Source organism: Sardina pilchardus, chromosome 14, assembly GCF_963854185.1.
Source record: "Sardina pilchardus chromosome 14, fSarPil1.1, whole genome shotgun sequence".
Classification (NCBI taxonomy): domain Eukaryota; kingdom Metazoa; phylum Chordata; class Actinopteri; order Clupeiformes; family Clupeidae; genus Sardina; species Sardina pilchardus.
The window spans coordinates 10,528,204-10,554,703 of NC_085007.1; the positions used below are offsets into that span (position 1 = coordinate 10,528,204).

Here is a 26,500-nt window from a genome sequence, read left to right on the forward strand (position 1 = left end):
CACACACACACACACAATTACAGTATTCATTTCAGAATTACACTCATTACATGGATTAACACGGCTAAAGTGTTTAGCAAAAAAACATCTGGAGTCAGATTGTGGCTTTGCTGCAGATGTCAGTGTGTGTTTGTAACAAAATACAGCGACAGCCATTTTGTGTCAGCTGATGACATTTACCATTTGGAGTGTCACATCTGTGCTCGTCTGGAACAGGAGAGGGTCAAAATCCGCCCTGTTGATCTTTGTGCTCCTGTGTGTCCCTGAGCTGTGAGGATTATAGGGCGCAACAACAGGCTCCTCGTTTCAATGAGACGCCCAAAAAGCTCTGGTGCTTTCTCAGGAAGAAGGAGCGCCGGTGGCAGGCGGCCTGGCGTTAAAAGACGCTCAATGGTGTTTTTTGCCCCCAACGGCACCTTCCAGGCAGCACAGCCTAAAAGGCGCTACCTTTACCCTATTCCTAACCTTTAACCCCCTCAACCCTCATCCTTACCCCTAAACTGAGGGGAGTAGTCGTGCCTTGAAGGCAGCGCTGCCTGGAAGGCACCATTGAGGGCAAATAATACCAAAGACCGTTACGTAAAAGACACGGCACCACGGTCGGCACCACAGGTCGGCCACGTCTCCCCGGAGACACCGGAGTAGCAGGAAGCACTTACGCACACCTGCCTCAGGTCCACTGGGACTCCTCCGTCTCTGACAGCTCTCTCTCTCTCTCTCTCTCTCTCTCTCTCTCTCTCTCTCTCTCTCTCTCTCTCTCTCTACTCTACTCTACCCACTCTCCCATTATGCTTTACTCTGTTGCTTTTTAAACTGCACTACGTGACCTGCAGCGTTGCCATGGGAGCCACTGTTTTTTCGTAGAACTTTCTAGGTTGTGGATTCACTTCCTCTACCCAAACAAGGGGATGGGGATAGCAGGCCGATCCTTAGTCTACTGTACATCAGTGGTTCTCAAGTCTTTTTCTGCCATTTCCCACTTAAGAGCTGGCCCCACCTGGCCCTATCAACCCAGCAAAATAGTAATGTTAAAAATAAATATATTTTTGTAGCATTTTGATTCTACATTACATTTCTCATTTCGGTCCACTGGACCAAGATGTTATTTTGATTCATGTGTCGGTCTGTTTGTGACTCCTATGCCTTTGTGTGGCTATTTTGTTTTGAATGATCTTCTTTGTCAAAAAAGACAGATATCACTAAAGAAAGGCACAAAAAAGCAATATCCTCACGCCCCACCTATCATGTCTCTATTCCCCACTAGTGGGACCCTTCCCACACACAGCTCCCCCTTTGAGAACCACTGAGCTACATAGACAGCCTTTCTTTGGCCTGGGTCTACTCTATGTCAGTCATAGCACATCAGGCCCACAGTGTCTCCATAGTTGACCATTAGCTGATGAAGGTCTGGGTAAAATAATGGTTTCTCTGAGTGTTGTCATTGGCATGAGAGAACTACTGAGAGCATTAAATACAGTCCGTGCGCCACAAAAAGAAGCTTATCTCATTCAGCAGCTTATGATAAATATTCAGTTGAAGCTTTCATGCTATTCTCTCTGCGTGCTGAGACTGAGCTCTCTTCCCTGCACCCCATCTGTGTGTGTGGTGTGTGTGTGTATGTATGTGTGGTATGTGTGTGTGTGTGTGTGTGTGTGTCTGTGTGTCTTCCTTGCTTCCCCAACTGTCCAGACAACCTGTATTCAGCAGAAGCTGTTCACTCTGGCGATGGTCCATGCCTCTCCAGGATGAGGAGACAGAAATCAGTATTCATGCTTATGCTCCATACACGATTACATAATATGTGTACTTACTGTACATTCTTATGCGTATAATCAGGGGGGACCATACATTTCAGTTGTGGGCCATAAGATGCACACAGTGGCTTGAGATGCTGTGGGTCAGCTTGCTGAACTCCCATCAGACACTACAGTATGTAGTATGTGAGAGTTGGCACGGTGGGTGATTGTGGGTCATCAGATAGTATGCATACTACAGAAGATCAGATTAGATTAGGTTAGATTAGATTAGATTAGATTAGAGAGTTGTGGAAGTGAGGGGTGGTAGTCAACTATCAGATAGTATGCAGTGTGTGTAGTATGCATACTTGACACAAGATTAGACTAGATTAGGCTGGTGGCAGTGTAGTCAGTCTTGGTCAGCTATCAGAGAGAGTACAGCAGGCAGTGTGCACACTTAGAGCGGATGAGGCTGGTGGTAGTGTGGTGTTGGTCAGCTATCAGAGAGTGTGGAAACAGGAAGTAGGAGAGATACGAGCCGAGTCAAGTACCATCTGTGTGATCACTCTCTCCAAACAGCCTCGGGCACACGACAGCACAGCTCCCCCTCTCTTACACACACACACATACACACACACACACACACACACACACACACACACACACACACTCACACACACACACACACACACACACACTATCTCTTTATCTCGCTTTCATTTTCTCTCTCCCACTCCCTCTCTTACTCGCACGTTCTCCCTCTGTCTGTTCCTCTCTCTTTATCTCTCTCTCCCTCTCTCTCTCTCTCTCTCTCTCTCTCTCTCTCTCTCTATTTGCAAATTGAAAGGGGAAAACTCAAATGGTCCATAAACCTCTGGGATGCATCTGCCTGCTAATGAAGTGTGTATGTGTGTGTGTGTGTGTGTGTGTGTGTGTGTGTGTGTGTGTGTGTGTGTGTGTGTGTGTGTGTGTGTGTGTGTGTGTGTGTGTGTGTGTGTGTGTGTGTGTGTGTGTGTGTGTGTGTGTGTGTGTGTGTGGCGTAGGCGATGCTTTATGTACCCTTGAATGTCAAAGCTGTATTTTCTCTGAGAATATTTGAATCCTTTCTGTAAAAAAAATTGATTGGCGGATTCAAATAAAGAAATCAAATGTGTGTGTGTGTGTGTGTGTGTGTGCGCGCAGCAAGACAGCAAGGACATGAACTGGTTTGGCCTCTGTAGTGCTATAGTGAGATGCAGAAGTGGCTTTCGTAATCTAGAAAACAGACTTACCAGATCTTTGATAAATTCTTTAGACCTCCTCTAGGTCATTTGGTCATTCTGTTGTAAGGTCATTCCAGCAGTGGTGACATATCATATCCTGAATATCATTATTGCACACACCTTAGTTTAAATGGAAGTAAAGTGACTGGTGTTTAGAGGGCACTTTTAGGCGAAACACCCTCACAGCAGGTGGTTCCGGAGTGGAACCCAGAGCAGCCACAGCTGCTGTGTTGAAGTGTACACAATGCCGTGGCATCACCGTGACAGCGCTTTACAATACCGGACACCTTGTCCATGGGCAGGTAAAAATAAACCCTGGCATGCAGTCTGCTCTGTCATTGATTGGGCTCAATTAGATTAGATTCAACTTTGTCATTGTGCAGAGTACAAGACTTACAAAGACAACGAAATATGCAGTGTCATGTATGGTAGCCATTGTCCTGTATGGTAGCCATGTCTCCATCAACTGGATGTTTTTATTTATGCATAGCAGCATGCAAATTCTCAGACTTATTCATCAATGACAATATCCAGATTCATATGTCTGTGAAAAGAAGCAACAGATACAGACACACACACACACACACACACACACACACACAAACACACACACATTTTTCTGAATGGCAGTGTGTTGGCAGCTGGGACTTCACACCTCCCCTGTCGGTGGGTTTTTTGTGGTTGAGGGATTCAGCTGCAGTCAGCATCTCTCACCCATGAGATGATGAATGAGCTGCTCTAACTCTGGACAGTCAGCACCCAGGCAGTCTCTGTTAGAGATTGTGTGCGTGTGTGGGTGTGGATGTGTGCGTGTGTGCGTGTGTGCGTGTGTGCATGTGTGCGTGTGTGTGCGAGTGTGTGCGTGTGTGTGTGTGTGTGTGTGTGTGTGTGTGTGTGTGCACGGGCATGTTTGTGTGTGTGTGCATGGGAGATTGTGTGTGTGCAGGAGTGTGTGTGTGTGTGTGTGACTTGCTCTCACTGCTCCTCTGGTCTGTGTCTCAGGGACTTCCTCCCTCGTGGATCTGGCATCGTCACCCGGCGACCCCTGGTCCTGCAGCTCATCAACTGCCCCGCAGGTAACACACCTCACCTGTCAACCACACCTGTGGGAACCACACCTGCTCACCTGTCTTCCCAGGCACATACATAGGCCTGCATGCATACTGCACACACATACACACAAACAAATATACACAAATACATACATGCAAACAGTCATAAACACATACACACAAACAAACATACATACTCTCACACACAAACAAGCATACACAAATAGATACATACAAACAATCACACATACACATACACACACACACACATTCACACACACACACACACACACACACACACACACACACACACACACATACACACACACACACACACACACACACACACACACACACATATAAACATGCATAAACACATACGCTACAGTTCAAAAGTTTGGAGTCACTTGGAAATGTCCTTGTTTTCATAATTTACTGTATGTTGTAAATGACTGTTATAGAAAGAAATGGCGGATCTTTAATGCAATATCTACAGTATACAGATGCCCATCAGCAGCAACCATTCATCCTTCTTTCAAAGGCACATTCTGTTTACTAATTTACTAATCATTTAAAAAGCCTAACTGGGAAAACATTGGAAAACCCTTTTGCAATGATGTAAGCACAGTGTAATCTGAAAACCACTGCCCTGATTTTAAAAAAAATGCAACCGATCTCAGCTGGTATTCTGTCTATAAATCTAGTGGAATGGACATTTCTAAGTGACCCCAAACTATTGTGTGCAGTGTATATACATACTTACATACTAACATACATACATGCATATACGCATACACATACACACAAGATACATCTATGAGCTGCCACTCTATAGGGCCTGTTTGTAGAGCGCCAATGCTGTTCTGGGACCTCCAGGGAGGCAGCTGGAGTGGGCCTCCCAGAGGGGAGGTGAGGCTCTGGGGTAAAGCAGAGTAGTGGTGGGGGTTTATCCTCCATGGTTCTCCTTTCCGCAATGACGCAATCAGTGACGTCAAGCTCTAAGATACTCTGTGTGTGTGTGTGTGTGTGTGTGTGTGTGTGTGTGTGTGTGTGTGTGTGTGTGTGTGTGTGTGTGTGTGTGTGTGTGTGTGTGTGTGTGTGTGTGTGTGTGTGTGTGTGTGTGTGTGTGTGTGTGTGTGTGTGTGTGTGTGTGTAGCTGTTTCCACTTGATCTCACACCTTTGCGAGCTCCTGTGGGAGATTTAGTGTGAGCCCTGCTCTGCTGCACTGTGTACAGCTGAGGGATCCTTTCAGGCTCATTACCCGTAACTGGTAACTATGGGGTTGGCCAGTGTGGAGACCAGCTGGGCCTTGGCTGTGCGGTAACTAGTATACTATACACGGGCCTTGGCTGTGCAGTAACTAGTAGACACGGGCCTTGGCTGTGCGGTAACTAGTATACACGGGCCTTGGCTGTGTGTGGTAACTAGTATACTATACACGGGCCTTGGCTGTGCAGTAACTAGTAGACACGGGCCTTGGCTGTGCAGTAAATAGTATACACGGGCCTTGGCTGTGTGGTAACTAGTATACACGGGCCTTGGCTGTGCGGTAACTAGTATACACGGGCCTTGGCTCTGCGGTAACTAGTATACACGGGCCTTGGCTGTGCAGTAACTAGTATACACGGGCCTTGGCTGTGCAGTAATAGTATACACGGGCCTTGGCTGTGCGGTAACTAGTATACGCGGGCCTTGGCTGTGCGGTAACTACTGTATACACAGGCCTTGGCTGTGCGGTAACTAGTATACACGGGCCTTGGCTGTGCGGTAACTAGTATATACGGGCCTTGGCTGTGCGGTAACTAGTATACGCGGGCCTTGGCTGTGCGGTAACTATACACAGGCCTTGGCTGTGCGGTAACTATTATACAAGGGCCTTGGCTGTGCGGTAACTAGTATACACGGGCCTTGGCTGTGCGGTAACTAGTATACACGGGCCTTGGCTGTGCGGTAACTAGTATACAAGGGCCTTGGCTGTGCAGTAACTAGTATACACGGGCCTTGGCTGTGCGGTAACTTGTATACACGGGCCTTGGCTGTGCGCTAACTAGTAGACACGGGCCTTGGCTAAGTAATGCCTCATCCCATTGTAATGTCTTTTACCACAGGCAACTTATAGATCGTTAAAGAGGCACATCACAAAAGATCCCGGAAAAACAGAAGCTCCTTACTCTCCCCCACATGCCTTCTCTTGTGCCTTAAAGGACAGCCAAGTGATGCTGGATGATGCTATGTTTGTTTGTCTTTATGTGCATGTTTCTTATCTTTGTTTATCTAACCTTTACCTTGCTTATACAGTACTTAGGGTTGCTTATACTGGTTTGTCTATGTTTTTAAATGAATGTTCTCTCTCTGTCGCTGTCTCTCTCTCACTCTTCCTTCCCTTTTCTTCTTTACTCCTTCTCTCTCTCTCTCTGTCTCTCTCTCTTCTCTCTCTCTCTCTCTCTCTCTCTCTCTCTCTCTCTCTCTCTCTCTATCTCTCCAGAGTATGCAGAGTTTCTCCACTGCAAAGGGAAGAAGTTCACAGACTTTGTCGAGGTGCGACATGAGATCGAGGCGGAGACAGACCGCATCACTGGGCAAAATAAGGGCATTTCTCCCGTGCCCATCAACCTACGAGTCTACTCCCCCAATGGTACGTTGCTGCAAAACCTTAACCCTTACCCTGACCTTAACTCTACGAGTACTACTCCAGTGGTATGGTACTGCAGAGCCTAACCCTGACATTAAACTCTACAAGTCTGCTCCCCCAGACTCGTACAGTTATGGTCAGGGTGGTTTTATATGTACTTCGAAGATTCTTCAGAACAGAACAATCCAGCATTCCTAAATAGCATTCCTTAATGCCGCCAATGCTCAGACCAGGCCCTGTGCTAGAGTAATCTCTAGTCTCCCTAATTAAACATTCCCACTGATCTTGTATCTCCATAATCAAGCATTCCGACTAATCTCTCGTCTCCCTAATTAAACATTCCCACTGAACTCTCGTCTCTCTTATCAAACATTCACACTGATTTCTCGTCTCAAAACGCAAACATTCTCAATAATCCTTCGTCTCCTGACTCAAACATTCCTTCTGATCCCTTGTCTCTTGACTCAAACATTCCCACTGAACTTTCGTCTCCCTAATCAAACATTTCCACAGTCATTATAATCATGAATCATTCTGCAGCGTTGAACAGCTCTGAGACCTTATCCACACAGCAAAAAAAAGTCTAGTCAGAAAAACAGGTCTGTTTGGAGTGCTGCAAGGTGTAATTCCTTTGGAATATAGTGCTCCTCGGTCCAGGGATTCCAGATTTAGAAAAAGATGAGAGCTCCGAGGCACTCAAAAAAGATGCATATAAAAACTTTTATTTTCTCATGACTACTTAAACATGCTTAAGCCCGGCGCCCACCAGAAGCGGCATTCAGCGGTGTTTGGAGGATTTTAGAATAGTTTTCTATCTCTGTGCGGCTGCTGCGCGGCAGACGTTTCCAGTGGGCGTTGCTCCATTGAAAACAATGGAAGCGCTGCGCCGCGAACGCTTCTGGTGGGCGATGGCCTTTAGGCGTTTTAGCCAAGCTGGCCTTCATCCGAGCAGTAACCTTTCCAGTTAAAAGCTGAGAGCTATGTGTGTGTGTGTGTGCTTGCCTGGTGTGTGGCAGTGTTGAACCTGACTCTGGTGGACCTGCCGGGGATGACCAAGGTGCCAGTGGGGGACCAGCCGGCCGACATCGAGAATCAGATCAAGGAGATGCTGATGCAGTTCGTCACCAAGGACAACTGCCTGATCCTGGCCGTCTCTCCAGCCAATGCCGATCTGGCCAACTCGGACGCCCTCAAGATCGCCAAGGAGGTCGACCCACAGGGTGGGTGATTATACAGAGTGTGTGTGTGTGTGTCTGTGTGTGTGTGTGTGTGCGTGTGCGTGTGCGTGTGCGTGTGCGTGTGCGTGTGCGTGTGCGTGTGCGTGTGCGTGTGCGTGTGCGTGTGCGTGTGTGTGTGCTTGTGAGTCTTCGTGTGTGTGTGTGTGTGTATAGTGTTTACATGTGTGTATGTGTATGTGTGCCAATGTCTCCAGTGTTTCCAATGTCCCTAAGACAAAGGAGCGCAAATACAGTCGCCATTCCGGCATGGTGGTGTACATGTATTTATTTGGAATTGAGTAAACAACTGTGTTTAAAGCATTCGTTTACAAGATTGCTGCACCTCTGATACAAAGGAAGGAAGTTGTAAGTCACTGTACCTTTACCAGACCCCCTCTCAATTGAGAAAGGTCTGGTGTCAACCAGGCTAGTGTTAATGGCCAAGGATTCAGACTCTGGGTTGTTCTTAGATCAGAGTTGTCCTTTAATGGCTTACACTCAGACAGGGGGTGCATTACTTTAATGAATGGACTCCACAGGGAACATTGGAGAAGATATTACCTGATGTAGAGTGTGCTGACAACAAGCAAAACAAGACCAATGGAGTCTTTGAGTATTGCACTCTCTCTCTCTCTCTCTCTGTATGTGTGTGTGTATGTGTGTGTGTTGGTGTGTGTGTGTGTGAGAGAGAGAGAGAGAGAGAGAGAGAGGTTTCATGTGAGTTTGAATATGTTTGTTCATACGTGTTTGTGTTACAGGTCAGAGGACCATTGGAGTGATCACTAAGTTGGACCTGATGGATGAAGGAACTGATGCTCGAGAGATCCTGGAGAACAAGCTGCTACCGTTGCGAAGAGGTCAGAGAATACACACCAACGCACTTTCACACACACACACACACACACACACACACACACACACACACACACACACACACACACACACTTGAAACACAGTTTAAGCCGGGAAAGTGAGATCTTGGCATTCTGTTGACATGACCTGCCCATCTCAGACGACTGAATTTCAGCCTTGAAGGCGGCTTTTCCTAAATTAGTGGATATTTCCGGGTCTTGTGTGGTGTTGCGCTAGTCTGGCCATCACCATACTAAGCTCAATCTTTTTAGTATTAGTATGGGGAGTCTACGCTTTATTTCTACTGTACAAGAGGCGTGATCAATGAGCATCGTTCACCGATGCGTCTTTTGGATAAACTAGTTTGTGATTGGACCCTAAGGTTGTGTACAGGAAGCAGGGGAGATAGATGTGCAGGTGTCCAGCCTGAGCTGCCTGGCGAAATCCAAATTCGCCACCAGGTCAGACAGGTTGCACCCAGCCTATAGTAGTGGTGCGCGTCATGGTGGATCCTAGATAGGTAAACTTTTCCACAATATCATTTATTGTGGATGTGTGTGTGTCGGTGGCCGGTGACACGGTGTCAGTTGTCTTCAGGCTGATGGTAAGCCCCAACGGGTCACCTGATTCAGCGAAGCTGTCAAGTAGGGTCTGGAGATGAAGCACAGAGAGCAGCAGTGTCAGCATAGAGTGTAGCAGTTCTCGGATAACATAACAGTACACACTGCTGTGTGTTTTGCTTTTGGTTTTCGCCTCGAAGCGAAACCAAGTTGACAAAGTTTCCATCAACTCGGGATAGAAACGGGACTCCTGTGGTGTTATGTATATCATTGTAGGCTTTCTATGTAAAGTATATGTCGAGGAGTGTAGGCACTAGCAGGCTACTCCTCTCTTGATTGGGATGCTCTCAGAGAGCTCGCCATCAAACTGTGCTCTGCCACGCATTCCATCATGGAATGATTGGATCAGTGATGGCAGAGGAGGGGAACAGCCAGCTTTCTGGAGCACTTGGAACAGCGAGTCTCTGCCGACATAATCTTGCGGTATCTGTTTGGCTGCCCAGCATTTCAGGATGAGATTGTGTACAGTATGTGGTTGGCAGGTGGCAGCAACGCTGCCTGCAGGAGCTCACTTGTCTTGGGCTCCTTTGCGCCATCTGGTGGCCCAAGCAGGAGGGGCGGTGGACCAATCCCACTGAGACCACCTGCTCGCCTTAACCCACACCTGCTGACCCTAAACTAGGTGCTAGGCTTGGATTTGTGGGTTAAATTCCCGGCTTGCGCTGGTATGCCCTTGAGCAAGGCACTTAACCACAAGTTGCTCCGGGGACAATGTAATCCCTTGTAATATAGTTGGCATAATATGTAAGTCACTTTGGAAAACAGTGTCTGTTAAATTAATGAATGTAAATGTAACTGCAGTCTACTCCTGCTTCACACACATTTATCAGCGGCTCATATCTGCACTCACAAGTTAGCAGTCAAGCTCATGATGGATCCTTGATGAGCTTAAAAAAAAAAAAAAAACATTAAATATATAATTAAATAGCATTAAATATAATTTCACTCATTTTGATCAGGGCTGCTCAGAGCCAAATAGAATAGAATAGAATAGAATAGAATAGAATAAAATAGAATTGACAGTAGAATAAGAGACTTTCTATGTGCTGCTCTAGAAATCTCTCTCTTAAAATTGACTTTAGGTTTCTTTGGCATTCAACCCTTTTAAAGTTGCTACTCAACAAATAAGGTGGTGACGTGATCAGGAAGTTCAGAAAGGTGTTGATATAGAGATGGTAGACATCCTACAGTATATTGTGAATTGTATAGGACCAGTACTCTGCTTTACCTTGGGGACATCACAGCACAACTCAACAGGACAGTAAAGCACAGTAGTGTATTTCCCCACTGTCCGGCACTATGCCAGGTGCCCGGTGGCTGCCTGTGTTTGTCCAGAATCCCATTTTCTGCATTTGAAGGAGTCATTGCAGTCCATGAGCTCTATCACTACTAATGGACTGATCTTGCACAGCAGCCTCAGTCAGTGAGTATGAGTAGCCTATAGAGGCTGACAGCTGAGTGCCCACCAACAGCAGAGAAGCCGCCTAAGGACTCTGATTTCTGGTGAAAAGATGGTGGTGCGTGCTGTGGTGCTCACACACAGAGCCTGAGGAGGATCGAGCTCAAGCTGGTGGAGCAGGATGTAAATAAGCTCAGTGTCTCCCCCTCGTGGAGGCGGAGTGGTACGGCTCAATGCAGCAACGGCTGTCGCAATGGAACAAGGAGAGCTAAGAGGAGAAGAGATGAAAGAGAGAGAGAGAGAGAACAAGAGAGAAAGAGTGTGGTAGAGAGAGACAGGAAGTTAAAGAAAGAGGGAGAGGGAGGGAGAAGGATGAGAGAAGCAGAGAGCCAGAGAGAGAGAGAGAGAGAGAGCGAGAGTGTGTGTGTGTGTGTTTGTGTGTGTAGGTGTAGGAGGGTGAGTGTGAGTGTGTCTGTGTGTGTGTGTATGTGTGGGTGGGTGTATGTGTGTGGGTGTATGAGAGAGAGAAAAAAGAAAAGGCAAGAGAGAGATAGAGAGAGAGAGATAGGTTTGGAAAGAGTGAGGAAGTGAAAAACAATGTCTTGATTTCAGCCACATCTGGAGAAAAGGTTACTTTTATCGCAATAAAACATATTTATGGGCAACCCTCGAATGCTATTCGCTGATTTGCACTTTTTCCATCTCAACTCAGTCTGTGTGGAGACCTCTCTGTTGTAGTCTCTCTCTCTCTCTCTCTCTCTCTCTCTCTCTCTCTCTCTTTCTCTCTCTGATCTGTCACTCTCCCCATGTTAAAGCTTGGCATATGAAACCACAAGCCCAGTTCATGAGACTGCCGCCACTCAGGCTGAAAGAACTTCACTGCTGGGCTCAAACGCATGGGAGACTTTAACTGGGTTGGGGGGGGGGAGGGGGGGGGGGGGTAACCATAGCCCTTTCTGGACACCTTCCCATCCTCCCCTTCAGTTTCTCCTCCTTTTTTTCTCCTCCTCCGTTTCCATTCTCTTCCCTTCTTCTTCAGCCTTCTTCAGTATTTCATGATGAACCACCCAAGTTGTGCTGTCTTTGTAAAGGTTGTATGGTTGTATGTATGTTTTGTGATTTGAATCAGTTCGATTGACTTGGCTTAATAGAATACATTAGACATTGTTTCCGGCATTTTAAGGCTTTTAGTTTAGATTGAACTGATTGTATTCAGTTTGTGCAAACTGATATTGAACTTTATTACATGATTCCAACCTGCAACTCATTCTGATTGTGATGTCTCCTGTGACTGAGGCGGCCCTGAATTTGATCTTGTGTTGAAGATACAGTACGAGACAATATAATGCAATTTGATAGTTTCTCTGGGTAGCCTGTTCAAGGAAAAATTAAAATAAAGAGCCTTTTTGTACAACCAAACACCCAAACATTGTACACGTATATTGCAAAAATAACATCGGCTTACAGTATACATGCACCACATTACACAAAGTATCACTTTATATCCTTGGATCGATAAAATGTTAGCATAGTCTAACATTTAGCATGTTAGCATGGTTTAACAGTCAAATGCACTGATGTACAGTATGAAGGATTTTTTCAGGGTTAGGGTTAGGTCTTAGGGGGACAATCAGACAGGACGCACTGTGACGCTTATAAAACGTGAGGTGCACTATGTTTTCATAAAAGCGCGGGCCCTTTTCTGCTTTAGTTTTTCTTTTAAATTTGAGGTGCTCAGGCCTCCTCTGTAAAGATGCATGGCACAGCAGGCACTCCGAGTGCAAAATGCTTACTGCCAATATGAAACAACATACATGCATGCTGTCTGATGCCCCCCTTATGATATGATGCTGTGATGTGCACAGGTTACATTGGCGTGGTGAACCGCAGTCAGGCCGACATCGATGGCAAGAAGGATCCACGCTGCCATGGCAGCCGAGAAGAAGTTCTTCATGTCGCACCCCGGATACAGGCACATGGCCGAGCGCATGGGGACTCCGTACCTGCAGAAAGCCCTCAACCAGGTGAGGTGCCCCAGTAGGCCACTGTATCACCTGACCATTCAGCATCGGACAGTAAAAGTCTGATGACCTAAAGTGTGTGTTTAAACTGAAAGATTGAAGACACTTGATAACCTATGGTTCTATTCTAAGTATGTTTACCATCCCTGTACAAAAAGTATTCTGATGCCATTCCACAGTAACATGGTGCGATTATGAGTTCTTCTTCCTCTTCCTGTGATGTCGTTAGCAACTGACCAATCACATCCGAGACACCCTGCCTGCTCTACGGTCCAAGCTGCAGAGCCAACTGCTATCCATTGAGAAGGAGGTGGAAGAGTACAAGCACTACAGGCCTGATGACCCCTCACGCAAGACCAAAGCCCTGCTCCAGTTAGTTACTTACACACACACACACACACACACACACACACACACACACACACACAAGCACATATACTATCACACACACACACACACACACACACACACACGTGTGACTATAACCACTTTCCCCCTTCCTTCCTCTCTTCACATCCTTCCTCTTCTGTCCTCTCTTCTCCCTCTCTCTCTCTCTCCTCCCAGGATGGTGCAGCAGTTCTCAGTGGACTTTGAGAAGCGTATTGAGGGCTCAGGGGATCAGATCGACACCGCCGAGCTCTCAGGAGGTGCCAGGATCAACCGCATCTTCCATGAGCGTTTCCCCTTCGAGCTTGTCAAGGTGAGTATTTGTACAGGTGTGTGTATGTGTGTGTGTGTGTGTGTGTGTGTGTTTTGTACAAGTGGCTGACCATATAAACTCATTCTTGACTCAATTCTATTTAAATTGTGTACAGTTATTCGCACACTATGCTCCTCAAGGCTATCAGAAGCCCAATCTGACACCAGCTCAGCCTGGAGTGAATCCAACCTTGATCTGTTTTTGGATCTGAAATCAATCTGGTTTTGGATTTGGCTCTGATCAGGTATGACTCTGGTGTGAATATAGTTGCAATCCGTCTCTGATCTGAAGTGAATCTGGTGTGAATCTAGTTTGAATCTAACATGAATCAGGTGTGAATCTACTGTGGATATAACTTGAATCAGGTGTGATTCTGGTTTCAATATAACATGAATCTGGTGTGATTCTAGTTTGGATCTGGGCCTGATCTGGCTCAAGTGTTCCAGAGCCAGTTGCTATGAGGCTCAGCCTATGTGAGCCAGGCGTGACGGCTCGCTTGCTGTGTGTGTGTGTGTGTGTGTGTGTGTGTGTGTGTGTGTGTGTGTGTGTGTGTGTGTGTGTGTGTGTGTGTGTGTGTGTGTGTGTGTGTGTGTGTGTGTGTGTGTGTGTCTGCGGTCATTTTCCACATAATGGAAGTTATGGAGAGGGACTGAATTCCTGCTCCTAGAAAAGCACACGCTGCTCCAAAAGTAACAGGTCGCGGAGAGGGGAAAGTACCTTTATATGCTGCTGTGTGTGTGTGTGTGTGTGTGTGTGTGTGTGTGTGACTCATGGCTCGCCTCTCCCTCTGGGCCCTCTGCCTTCATGAGTAAAACATTCCACCATCCTGCTCTGGAAAAAAGAGCACACACGCACACACACACACGCACGCACGCACGCACGCACGCACGCACGCACGCAAGCACACACACACACACACACACAGATGCACACACAGGGCAGACGTACATGCACACACACACAAATAAATCTCCAAATACAATTACAACACGTAAATATTTCATTTTACACCAAAACATTTAGTCTGTTGGACACTTACCTCTCACAGACTCTCATACACTTTCATAGTGTATAAATGCACACACACACACACACACACACACACAGACACACACACAAATATATGCACACATACACACATACATACATTCATACACAGTCCCCCAAAACATCTGCAGTTATATTTCACCTGAGTAAGTCCACCATAAATAATCTGCCACATGTGCAGAAACAAAATATATCACGTAGAAATGAATAAATCAGTGATGCTTTAAAAAGATACAGCGCAGTACACCAAAGCAGCGTTCCAACATATTTACAGTCCAGTACAGTCAACAGGGTCAAAGTTACCGAAAACATGTCCATTTCAGAACAGTTAGGTTTCATTTGGGACAATAAAAACGACTTTTGCAGTACATTTGATCTGGCCAATAAGTTACTGTACTTCCAGATCTCAGGCAGGCATAAAAGATAGCAGACTCTGGATCGCAGGCAAGTTTAAAGGTTAGCGTTGTAACATTCACCAAAGTAATAATTTCCCTCAAACATAATAAACCACCAACGTCATAAAAATCTGCACTTTTGAACGTAATAGCTGTCGCCCACAACCACCGTAATAACTAATTTTCCATCAACTTAATTATTAGTGCGTTTGTGGGAAGTTTTCACATTTGTGGAAATCTCAGCTGAGCAGCAGAGCGTTGCAGTTGGAGGCGTATTTATCCATGCAACTTTTTAACCGAATGGCAATTTTTCAAAAATAGAATCCAGATGGATCATTGCACTGATTTTCATTCATCATTCTTCTGGAATGATCCAGAGTTTACAACACAGGGTCTATTTATGGATGATAACATTCAAACTTTTGTTTGGGAGCAAAAATACATTAATCCAAGTAGTTTTGACCAAGGTCATTTTGCATTAACAGCGAAAATAGCTTATAGCTTGCAGTGCAAGGTTTTAAGTCAGTCAGAGTCAGTCTTTTTCTAGTTTTGCTTTTGACAGTATCAAACATGTTATTACCACAAGTCTTTGCTGTGACTAGTTTGTCACTTAAAACTCTGTGACTTGTCTTTAGATGTGAGAGTCTGAGGGGCAGATGTACTAACGCTTTTGCGCCCACTTCAGGCGTATTTGTTTCGCAACGTGCGCATAGAAAGATGGCGAGGTATGTATTAACGGGCCGCAATGACGTGAAGGCGCAGACTGCCTGTCGCGGGAGCTGAAAATGGCAAATTGCGCTTTTCCGTCTCATGCATATGGATTTATGGGAGTGTCAGCTGATAGTAGGAGGTTCGTGTAAAAAGATGGGAGGAGAAGCGTTAAATGCGCCTAATTATGTATTCCCCTGTATGTACTAAAACTGCCCATGAAAGCGCACGTCTATTTTGCGCCTAAATATTTCCGCCTTGTAAAAGCAGGTGTTAAATGCGATTTGCTGTTAAATGCATCTATAAGAGAATAATTCAAAGACAACAAAATCGCTAATTAGACCACCAGTTTTGCGTCTTTGTAGCCTACTACATCAAAAGCAACCTTAACTTTCGGTGGCTTTTCGAATGTTTACTTTCACTTTCACGCCATCCGCTTAAACTTTCCTACTTGTTAGATTTGATCAATCTTCCATAGCCTACGTGCACAAGTAAGCCTAGTTTGAGTAGACCTACTGCCCTACATTATCTTCCTGCTTGTTGACATTATGCATTGTATTATTTCATGATCGCTAAACGTCGGATTCCTTTTAATGTTGTCATCAGTTAACTTCATTCCACTGCGCTTCTGATTGACGTGTCGTTCAGTTGTTGTCCTTCGCAAACTGCGTTAAGGGGCGGAGAACAGCGCAGATTACCCAACGAATTTCAGGATTGGTAAATAGGACGTAAACTGAAGTATGATAGCGTGTGCTTTCTGCGTGTTGGCCTTGGCGCAACAAACGTTACGATCGCTATTCTTAGTACATCAGGGCCTGAGAGTGTAGTCCTTCAAAAATCCAAAGCTTTGCAAAACCGTACAGTGTAAGGCCGGCTTTAGCTGGTCTTCCAGTTGCCCCTGACTTGAGGAAAAGTGTGTACAAATTACATCATGCATGTTTGCATAGAGCTCGGGATCATGACGTGAAAACTTCCCGGGCACAGCCATATTGGCAGCCTCACACCTAGTTTACTATGGATTACTATGGATTTACTCCCACCTATTAGTGTGTTCCTGTTACTTAGTTTTTGCCTTCTTGGTCGTATGTTGCTGAGTAGTGGGGTAACAGTGCAACCCATGAGAGGAAAAGAATCGCTAATACTATATTTCTGCTTCTTGTCTTCTGCATCTGAATGAATGGATATTACGTTCGGTGCGCTACCAACATGGCGGCTATATTCCTAGAATGCAAGGCGTGAGCCCTATTGTAAATCCAACTGGTGTAAAGTTCAAATGGACTAAGTGTGAGTCATGAGAGTGTGTGAGCGCGAGTATGTTTATGAGATGGGTGGCTGTGTTTGGATTTTCTGCCCTTTTTGTCTTTTTCTATTCACATTCCCTGGACCGCAATGGAAAATGTCCTGAGGTCAAGTGAAGACATAAGGGGCTCAGGAAAAGACAACCGTGGTGTTAATGAGAATGAGTGTCAAGAGAAGTTCCACTGGGCTACATAATTATGTGTGTGTGTGTGTGTGTGTGTGTGTGTGTGTGTGTGTGTGTGTGTGTGTGAGTGTGTGTGTGTGTGTGAGTGTGAGTGAGAGAGAGAGAGAGAGAGAGATTGTGTATGTGCATGTGACTGTGAAAACGAGACTGTCAACAACATCATTGAAAGAAACACATACAGTAGTTAAGAAAAAGAAAGGGACAATTATCTTCTGAAACCCTCTCAGAGCCTCCTAATCCTGAGCACTGACTCTGTAATGCTTAGAAGCAGGTGATGCGGATAGGGTTCGTTTCCAATCAATTAACACTTAATTAGCGACTAATTAACTTCCTGCCCAGAGTATAGCACTCTAGACTCCAACGAGAGAAGGTTCAACATGTGGGACTAAACACTCTCTCTCTCCCTTCTTCTCTCTATCCCCCCCTCTCTCTTTCTCTCTCTCTTTCTGTCCTCTCTTTCTCCTTTCTTCTTCTCTGTTTGTTCAGATGGAGTTTGATGAGAAGGAGCTCCGTAAGGAGATCAGCTATGCCATCAAGAACATCCACGGCATCAGGCACGTCTGCTCTTACCTCTCCCCCACCCTCGCTCTCTCTCTCTCTCACACACCACACACACTATTGCTTTTTATCTGTTGCCTTTATCTGTTGCCCATCTGTCGGAGTCCAGTCACTCACAAGTCCGATCACAGTTCTCGGTTATCTGGATGAGACCTTAATGCCTGACCTTATCCACCAGCAAGGGCATCCGCTGTCTGTCCAGATCCTTTTAAGTGGAATCATACAGACAGACACACACACACACACACACACACACACACACACACACACACACACACACACACACACACACACACACACACACACACACACACACACACACACACACACACACACACACACACACACACACAATGTGATAAGATTTGTGACTGACCACCAAGTAATGGACCTTTTTCACAGTGGCCATTTTTGATATGAAATATATGGCGCACCCAGGTGTTACTAATGACATTAAATTAAGATTCTGCTACACTTAAATGGATCAGAGACTTAATTGACGTAATTAGTGACACCTGTGCTTGCACTAGCCTATTTCATGTCAAAATGGCTGCTGTGAAAAAGGTCTGTAGTCCGTAGCCTTGGCTGACCGCCTGTGTGTCTGTGTGTGCCTTGTGCTGGTCTAGTCTGTCCCTTCCTCGTGTGAGTGTGAGTACAGTCCTGCTGTCAGTCATTCTGAGGTTCTGCTCAATCCGAACCACACCAACAGGCTCAGATCTAGATACAGGATATGCTACACTGGGCACCTAGCTGAAGCGTTCAGTTCGCATAGCATCTGCTGCAACAATTAGCTTCCACTGCAATCAATGGAAATGACTACACCACACGTGATAGCAGCATGTAATTAGACTCTTTAAAAGCTATTTTTATTTTTTTACACTGTGACCGGAACGCTTCAGTTGCGGATCCGGTATAACCCGGGCCGGATTTGTTATTGGAGCCTTTATGTGCTCCCATGAGCATAAAGCCATCATGGGATTGTTGTCAGAGAGACAGGGTTGCCCATAGCTAAAGTGGCACCAAGCCTTTAGAATGACTGGTCACCACGGATCTGCCCGTTCCTGTGTAGCTGCTGCTTGGGGAGAATTACGCTACTGTTTAGCCTACTGTGTGTGGCCGCTATCATAGCTATCTGCAGCTAGGAAACAACATAGACGTTACTCATTGTTATCTACCAATGGCTGATGACACTCTAGTCACACTTTAAACTTCTATTGTGGAGTCAAACCATGTATAGTGTTCGTAGTAAAATATGACCACTTCCTCATAACTAAGACCATGTATTTTCATAGCAAATATGACCACTTCCTCATATTTGAGGCCATTTGTTCTTCCATGTGCCAGAAGATACCATTATTTCTGATTACTGTACTGTACTGTAAATGTGACTTATTGTAGTCATGTAATTGGAAGCCCTACTAGTATAGCCTCTGATTGTTATGCTGTTTGTGTGGAGTCAGGTGAGATATGGAGGTCTGGATGTTGATGGTAAAGATAAGATGGTGGTGATTCCCACGAAAGGTGCCTATACTGTAGATGTTAATGTTACAGTGATGTCTCTAGCCAAAGAATTAACCAAGACCTATGGACTGCAGGAGGATTGCATGAATGGAAGCATGCACTGACTGCCTCTTATCGGCAGTCATCTCTGTTATCATCTTTTATTTATTTTATTCTTAATCAGAATTAATTTAATTAATGTTGTGTGTGTGTGTTTGTTTGTGCATGCAGGTGTTGGTGTGTGCGTGTGTGTGTGTGCGTGAGTGAGTATGTGTGTGCGTGTTTGATTTAAAATTCTGTTTAATTAACTCTTCTTTCTTCCACCTAACCTCCCTCCCTCCCTCCCTCTTTCTCTCCTCCCCTCTTTCGTTCTCCCCTCCTTCCTTCCTGTTTGTTCTGTTTTTCTTTGGGCTGGTTCTGCGTGTGTCCCTGTGGCATGTGCTGGGCAGAACTGGCCTCTTCACACCGGACATGGCTTTCGAGACCATTGTGAAAAGGCAGATCGGGAAGATCAAAGAGCCGTGCCATAAATGTGTGGACATGGTCATATCTGAGCTAGTCAATACGGTTAGGCAGTGTACGCAGAAGGTAAACCAGCCACTGTAGCACAGGCTATGTCTACAACCCCCCCCCCCCCCTCCACCTCCCCTTCCACCTCCTCCCCCACCTCAAACTCGCACTGAACGAAACGAAAGTCAAAAAGGAAAAAAAAAAAGAAGTTAGCTCCGTCTGACACCGTGGCTCCCTGTTCCTGCGCATTGCAGTAGCTGGTTGGCAGTGGTGTGTTGGTGGGGGCAGGCACTGGTGTGTGAGTGTGTTTGAGTGTGTGTGTGTGTGTGTGTGTGTGTGTGCAGCCACATTTAGCTTGATGTTGGAAGTAGAGGTATCTGGATGCTGAGCTCACTCTGCTGAGGCTGGCCAGGGACCAGGTTGCCATAGCAGCAGTAAAAGATGCGCCATAGTAACAGATTCACTCTGGGGGAGTAAAATGACATTTGCAAGCTGCTGTAGTGCCTGTTGTAAGAGTGTGTGTGTGTGAGTGAGTGACTGACTGAGTGAGTGAATGCGCAAAAGAGAGAAAGAGATAGAAAGAGAGAGAGAGAGAAAGAAAGAGTGAGTGGGGGGGATAGGCTAGAGTAAGTCCCAGAGACTAAGCAGCAGCCTGATCCCTGCATGATCACGTGTGAGCTCAGCATACTGCCACCTGCTGGCGAGACAGTGGCAGCGCACCTGGAACCAAAGGCAAACTCCACCCTCTGGTCTTCAATCTCCACAACAGAACAGTGTAGGCCTGCAGAGTCGCCCTCAATCACCCTAATGATCTAGAGGCTGTACTCAGCCAGGCTGAGAACAGTCCAGGTCTGGGAGCGGGGTTATCCACTAAACCAGGTCTGAGAGAGGGTTATTGTCTAGACCAGCTTTAGGAGAGGGGTTTCCAACTAAACCAGGTCAGGTACAGGGTTTATTGTTTTGGCCACAATTAGTCTAGAGGCAGCTACTGACACCTGTCTCTGATGTGGCCTCCACTAGACATCAACACGGGTCTTCAAGACATGTCGAGGTCCTGAGCATCTTCTGCCCCCTAATGGTGGTGGGGAGGCAGAGGGGTATTGGAGGGGAGGGGGGGGGCATTCTAGGGGAAAGAGGGTATTAGGGGGTATTAGGTGGGTTCTAGAGGCAAGAAGTCGATTGGGGGGTTATTGGGGTATTTGGGGGAAGAGGTGGTAGTGGGGCAGAAATGGCCGCTGGTCTCCAAGAACATAACAGAGGAGTGGGAGACGGGTGTGGAGTTGCCTGTGTGGCTCCAGGTCCCTGCCTTAGTCTCAGGGTTTGATGCTCGAAGCTGTTGGCCGAGAGACGAGGTCGCGTGGGGTTCCTCTCTCTCTCTCCCTCTCCCACTGAGGGGGAGTGAACGCCGAGAGGGGAGCCCCTGACTGTCCTCCTGTTGAATGGCTTTTAAGGAGATGACCAATGTCTCACTTGCCTTCTCTTTCCTCCTGTGCTGTTCATATGTTCCCTCTTTTCTCTTCTTCTACCTGCACTCGTTCTGTCTATATCTGTGTATTCTCTCTCTCTCATCTTTCTTTCCTTCCTCACGTTCGGGCCTTTTTGGGTGGCCATTGCTTCTCTTCTCCTCTTTCTGTCAAATCACTTCTCTCTCTTTCATCTTTTCTCTTCCCTAACTTGTTTGCTACTTGCTCTCTCCTGCTTTTGCCTTGGTATTTCCTTCTTCCCTCTCCTCTTCTTTCTTTCTTTCTTTCTTTCTTTCTCCCACTCTCTTTTCTTTCTTTTCTTTCTTTTCATTTGCTTTCTCTTTTCTTTCCCTTCTACCCTCACGCTGGTTTTCTTACCCTTCCTTACCCTACCTACTCCCTCTCTTTTCTCACCTCCCTCTTTCAATCCTCCTCTCCTCCTCTCACCACCCTACTCTCTCTCTCTCTCTCTCTCCTCTCCTCTCCTCTCCTCTTCCTCTTCTTCTCTTCTCCTCTCACGTTCACCTTCCTCCTCCTCTGCAGGACCGGTCTCTTTACCCCAGATCTGGCCTTTGAGGCCATAGTGAAAAAGCAGATCCAAAAGCTTCAGGTGCCCGTGCTCAAGTGCATAGATATGGTGGTGAGCGAGCTAACGGCCACCATACGAAAGTGTAGCGATAAGGTAATGCGAAGCCTCTTGTCTCTCACATGCACACACCACCTTCACGTCTCTTCACGCCTTGTGCCTTAGTCGTTTGGGTAGACCGATGGCTGGACTCGCCAGAAAGACAAAAGCAAAGCAAAGCAAAAAAAAAAAAAGAAGCGATCTACTCTCTCACCTTTTACGCTGCGTGAAGAGATGAGACGTTCGACGATCTACTCTCTCACTCATGCCCTGTTAAAACAGATGAAGAGATGAGGCGTTCATCGAAAGCTGGAGGTATAGCCACACAGAACACACAAACAGCCTTGACACTATTTTACACCAGTCTGGTATATCTAAGCTCAGAACAGATCTGCAATAAGACAACTTCATGACATTAGATTGTAAAAGTCCAAGAGGAAGACTTGACTAAAGAGTCACGTAACTAAAGAGGGGTTGATTTGTGAGGGCTGCAGAAAAGTTGGTGTGATCTGAACTCCCTCCTTGATCAGTTGCTGTAGTAGTCCTGTTGTCCACTCGTCAGTCCACACGCTTGCTGCCATTCCACTCTGCCTTGGCCTTTGTTCTGCACTGTCCACTCTCTCTCTCTCTATCCCTCCCTCTCTCTTTTTTACTCTTTCTTTCTTTCTGTCTACCTGTCTGTCTGTCTGTCTCTCTCTCTCCCTCTCTCTTACTCTTTCTTTCTGTTCTACCTCTCTCTTTTACTCTCTTTCTCCCTCTGCCTGTCTGTCTGCCTGTCTCTCTTTCAGTCTTTCACTGTCTGTTTTTCACGCTCTCTCTCTCTCTCTCTCTCTCTCTCTCTCTCTCTCTCTCTGTCTCTCTCTGTCTCTCTCTCTCTCTCTTTCTGTCTCTCCATGGCTATTCTGTTCTCTACGTCAGTAGCGTGTGTTTGGTGCGGTGTGGAGCGGTTCAGTGCAGTACAGTGCTGGTGTGGTGGTGGTGGTGGTGGTGGGGTTTGTGATGTCATGGCCTGTACTGTATGTGTACACTATGTAATGTAATGTGTATGTGCATGTACCGCAACCAATTATGTTGTCAGCTGTCCCGCCTTTCTCTGTCGTCAAACGTCAACAGACAGGGTAAACAGGGTTTGTGGTTTACACCAATTGTAATTTGATGCAAGTTTGATATGATTAGACATTATTTACAATATATGTCTTAACATATAAAGTTCATGCTTCATCTCCCAAGATGACCAAAGGCTGTTGTAAATGTTGCTGCCTTTCCAAAATAGAAGTAAAAAGAAAAACCCTGAAAAATCTTTTGAAAACAATCCTATAGAGAGCTGTCAGAGAAGGTCATACTCAGTAATGCTCAACTTCTTAGCTTCTGTTTGCTAGCAGTTTGAAGTTACGCCATAGCTTTTCTTAGCTAAGCATGAGGAGACATTATCGGCCAGGTGCACCTACAATTGACCACCGTTTTTTAGTGGAAAGGGTGAGGGAGCTAGATCCTCTGCAGATACAGTAGAGGCTAAACTCTTGAGCAGACCCAAAGCGGCTCCAGATCACCTCTGGGTTCCAGTCAGCGCAGAGCAGGGGTCTGGTCCAGAGTTACCTGATATCTGGGTCTTTGCTCTCTTTTTGGTCCAAACTGTAGCGTTTTACACGATTAGTCCAGCAACTATCGGTCTATCCTAAACTCAGACCTTTCTCTTTATGTGCTCTATCTCTGTCACTATATTTTCTACTAAAACTATATTTTCTGTCGTTGTTGTGTGGCAATTGATGGCCAATTTTTTTAAACAATTAGCCAAATTGTCTTAGTCTGGTTCTTCCTACTTTTAGAAGCATGCTGAAATAACACAGTGTTGTCCTCTCTTTCTTTCTGTTTGGTTGTTTTGGTTGATAAGTTTCCTGGGTCGCTCTCGTCTCCTGTCTTACTTGCCCTTTTATTTCTGTTACTGTCAGCCGGCTTAGTTTCCGGAAGATTCTGTCCTCTTCCTAATAATCAGTGTGGGCTATAGCCTCTCAGGAGTTCTCTGGGGTTTTCGCTCCACTGTAGGTCCACAGGAGGTGTCCCACCTTACTGACAGATCTATCTGACTGACATCTTCTCGAGCATCTCTCACTTTCTCTCTTTTCTTTATTCTCTTTTCATTCACCTCTCCGTTGAACTCTTTCCTTCTCTAGACTTATGAGACGTTGGCCCTCTTGTGCACACAAAATGCAATCTTATACATTTGAAGCAAACTTTAAAAAGCAATAATAAGAAAAATACAATCTTATAGTAATTAATAGTAAGCAATACAAATAAACCTGCTTAACCTGCTACATATCTTTCACAGTTTTATTTGTATTGTTTTTTATTTTGCAATAAGCGGAGATCCACAGGAGGTGTCTGTAGTCTCTTTCTTATTCTCTTTCTTTCCCTCCATCCTGTTCTCTTCATTCATTCTCTCCTCTCTTTAGAGTCCCATCACCCCACCACCGCATGATTAGTGTGTGCAGTCCACTCCCGCATGCTTGCACCCCCCCCCTCCCCCCCCCAAACCCACCTCTCTGCTCGTGGTTCAGTATGGCATATGAGACAGAGCACCCACTACATGGCTGCCATTTTGTGTTGTCGTCAAGGGTTTTGTGTTGGTTGAGTCTACAGTTTTGAGATATGAGCACCACCGAGTTCCTGACTTCCAATGCACCCAAAGGTCCATGACCCTTAACCCCTTATGCAGATAAAAAGGTGCATAGATATGTGTAGACTTGACTTGATTACAATGTGCATGTCTGATAGCTTTGAAAGCCTCAAACCCAGGTGTAGGTTTTGGATGAGGGTGCTAGAGACGCACCAGGGACTAGGGTAAGGGTTTTAGGGATGTGATAAGAACTGAGGTTGGGGTGTTGGGGACTTGCTATGGACTAGGGTTAGGGTTAGGGTTGCAGTTAAGGAGTTGGGAGCTTGCTAAGGACTAGAGTTAGGGTGTTAGAGATGTGTTATCATCCAGGGTGAGAGTTGAGGTTAGTGTTAGGTTTAGACACATGCTCAGGACTAGGGTTAGGATTAGGTTTTAGGGTTAGGACGTGAGGTGATGTCTCTGGCTTTTAGGAGACTCACCGGCTAGAAGAGGTGCATTGGAACTAAAAGCTGTGTGTGTGTGTGTGTGTGTGTGTGTGTGTGTGTGTGTGTGTGTGTGTGTGTGTGTGTGTGTGTGTGTGTGTGTGTGTGTGTGTGTGTGTGTGTGTGTGTGTGTGTGTGTGTGTGTGTGTGTGTGTGTGTGTGTGTGTGTGTGTGTGTGTGTGTGTGAATGCATAGAGGGAATTCTTAGTGGTGGTGCTCAGGGTAACCCCTTCTCCAAACCTGTCCTATGCTTCTTCTGTGTTTGTGCTCAGTTATGTACTGTTGGTTCATTGTGACTTAATGTATGCTGTGTTTGCGTATATGTGTGTTAACTGTGGCTAAATGTCAGACAATGTTATACCAGTGAAGCATTAGCAGGACACATAACTCTTTATAATGGTTATGTGGTTTTAAAGATAACACAGCAAAGTCTTAGACTTTGCTCGAGCCTGTCATTTTACTTTAACTGTAGCTTCCTTTTAATTTGTATATCTTGCAATTTATTAAACATGGTGCAGAGTCTGTTTGGTGAAAGGGTGGATGGTGTGTGTGAGTGAGTGAGAGAGTGTGTATATTGCATGGCCTATGCATTATGTGGGAGTACTGTTATCCTTATGGGAAGAGTGATAAGAGTATTAGTTACAGTATATGAGTGTGTGTGTGTGTGTACAGTATGTATGTTGAGACAGTGTGTGTCCATATGGATGTGTGCATACCGCATGCCTATCAAATAGCTTGTTGTGTGTGTGTGACAGCAGTGACCCACCGATGTGTGTGTGTGATGTCCGCAGCTTGCCCAGTACCCCATGTTGAGGGAGGAGATGGAGAGGATTGTCACCCAGCACATCAGAGATCGCGAGAGCCGCACAAAAGAACAGGTGAGCCTAGCACACACACACACACACACACACACACACACACTTGTAATACATACTTAAGCTATAACAACACAAGGACAGTGTAATTCACACTTGCTGGATCATGCACACATGCATATGTACTGTACACAAAGAATGCTAGAGCTAGCTCAAGAGAGGAAGTGTGTCTAATCTAATGCAAGCACACACACACACACACACACACCACACTGCCTGAGTGTTTCTCTCTGTCTCCAGGTGCTGCTGCTGATTGACGTTGAGCTTTCCTACATGAACACCAACCATGAGGACTTCATCGGGTTCGCCAAGTGAGTCTCACACACACACACACACACACACACACACACTCTCTCTCTCTCTCTCTCTCTCTCTCTCTCTCTCTCTCTCTCTCTGTCTCTCTCTCTCTGGCTCTTTCAGCAGCAGTTGGGGTTAGGGGGCCTTCCACAAGGTTGTCATACATACTGTATGCAGGTGTTTGCTACTTATTAGTGGTATATTGACTCCACATGTTAGCCTGGCCACACCTACCTAAATCCTCCTTCCAGTGAGATACTAGTCTGGAACACCATAGTTCAATACCATTTCCATCAGTTGGCAGATTACCTGACCAATCAGCGATGAGAGGGGATGGCGCTATAGTTTAGAAATTGTAAGTGGCTTTGGGAAACGGCAGTAGCAACACCTGCAAACATAAAAAAATCGGTCGGAAGAATGTGTACATTTATTGATGGCAAAGGAAAGCCCA

General features: G+C 45.9%; 1 protein-coding gene across 1 annotated transcript in view; it reads left to right on the forward strand.

Moving 5' to 3' along the window:
• Positions 1 to 26,500, forward strand: part of dnm1a (dynamin 1a) — a 76,972-nt gene that overhangs the window by 12,101 nt on the left and 38,371 nt on the right. The window contains 12 exon segments of the mRNA XM_062555066.1: positions 4,001 to 4,074; positions 6,537 to 6,686; positions 7,700 to 7,903; positions 8,659 to 8,757; positions 12,637 to 12,688; positions 12,690 to 12,795; positions 13,022 to 13,164; positions 13,357 to 13,492; positions 17,612 to 17,679; positions 21,700 to 21,838; positions 25,669 to 25,755; positions 25,993 to 26,063. Coding sequence (XP_062411050.1) covers positions 4,001 to 4,074; positions 6,537 to 6,686; positions 7,700 to 7,903; positions 8,659 to 8,757; positions 12,637 to 12,688; positions 12,690 to 12,795; positions 13,022 to 13,164; positions 13,357 to 13,492; positions 17,612 to 17,679; positions 21,700 to 21,838; positions 25,669 to 25,755; positions 25,993 to 26,063 — 1,329 coding nt within the window.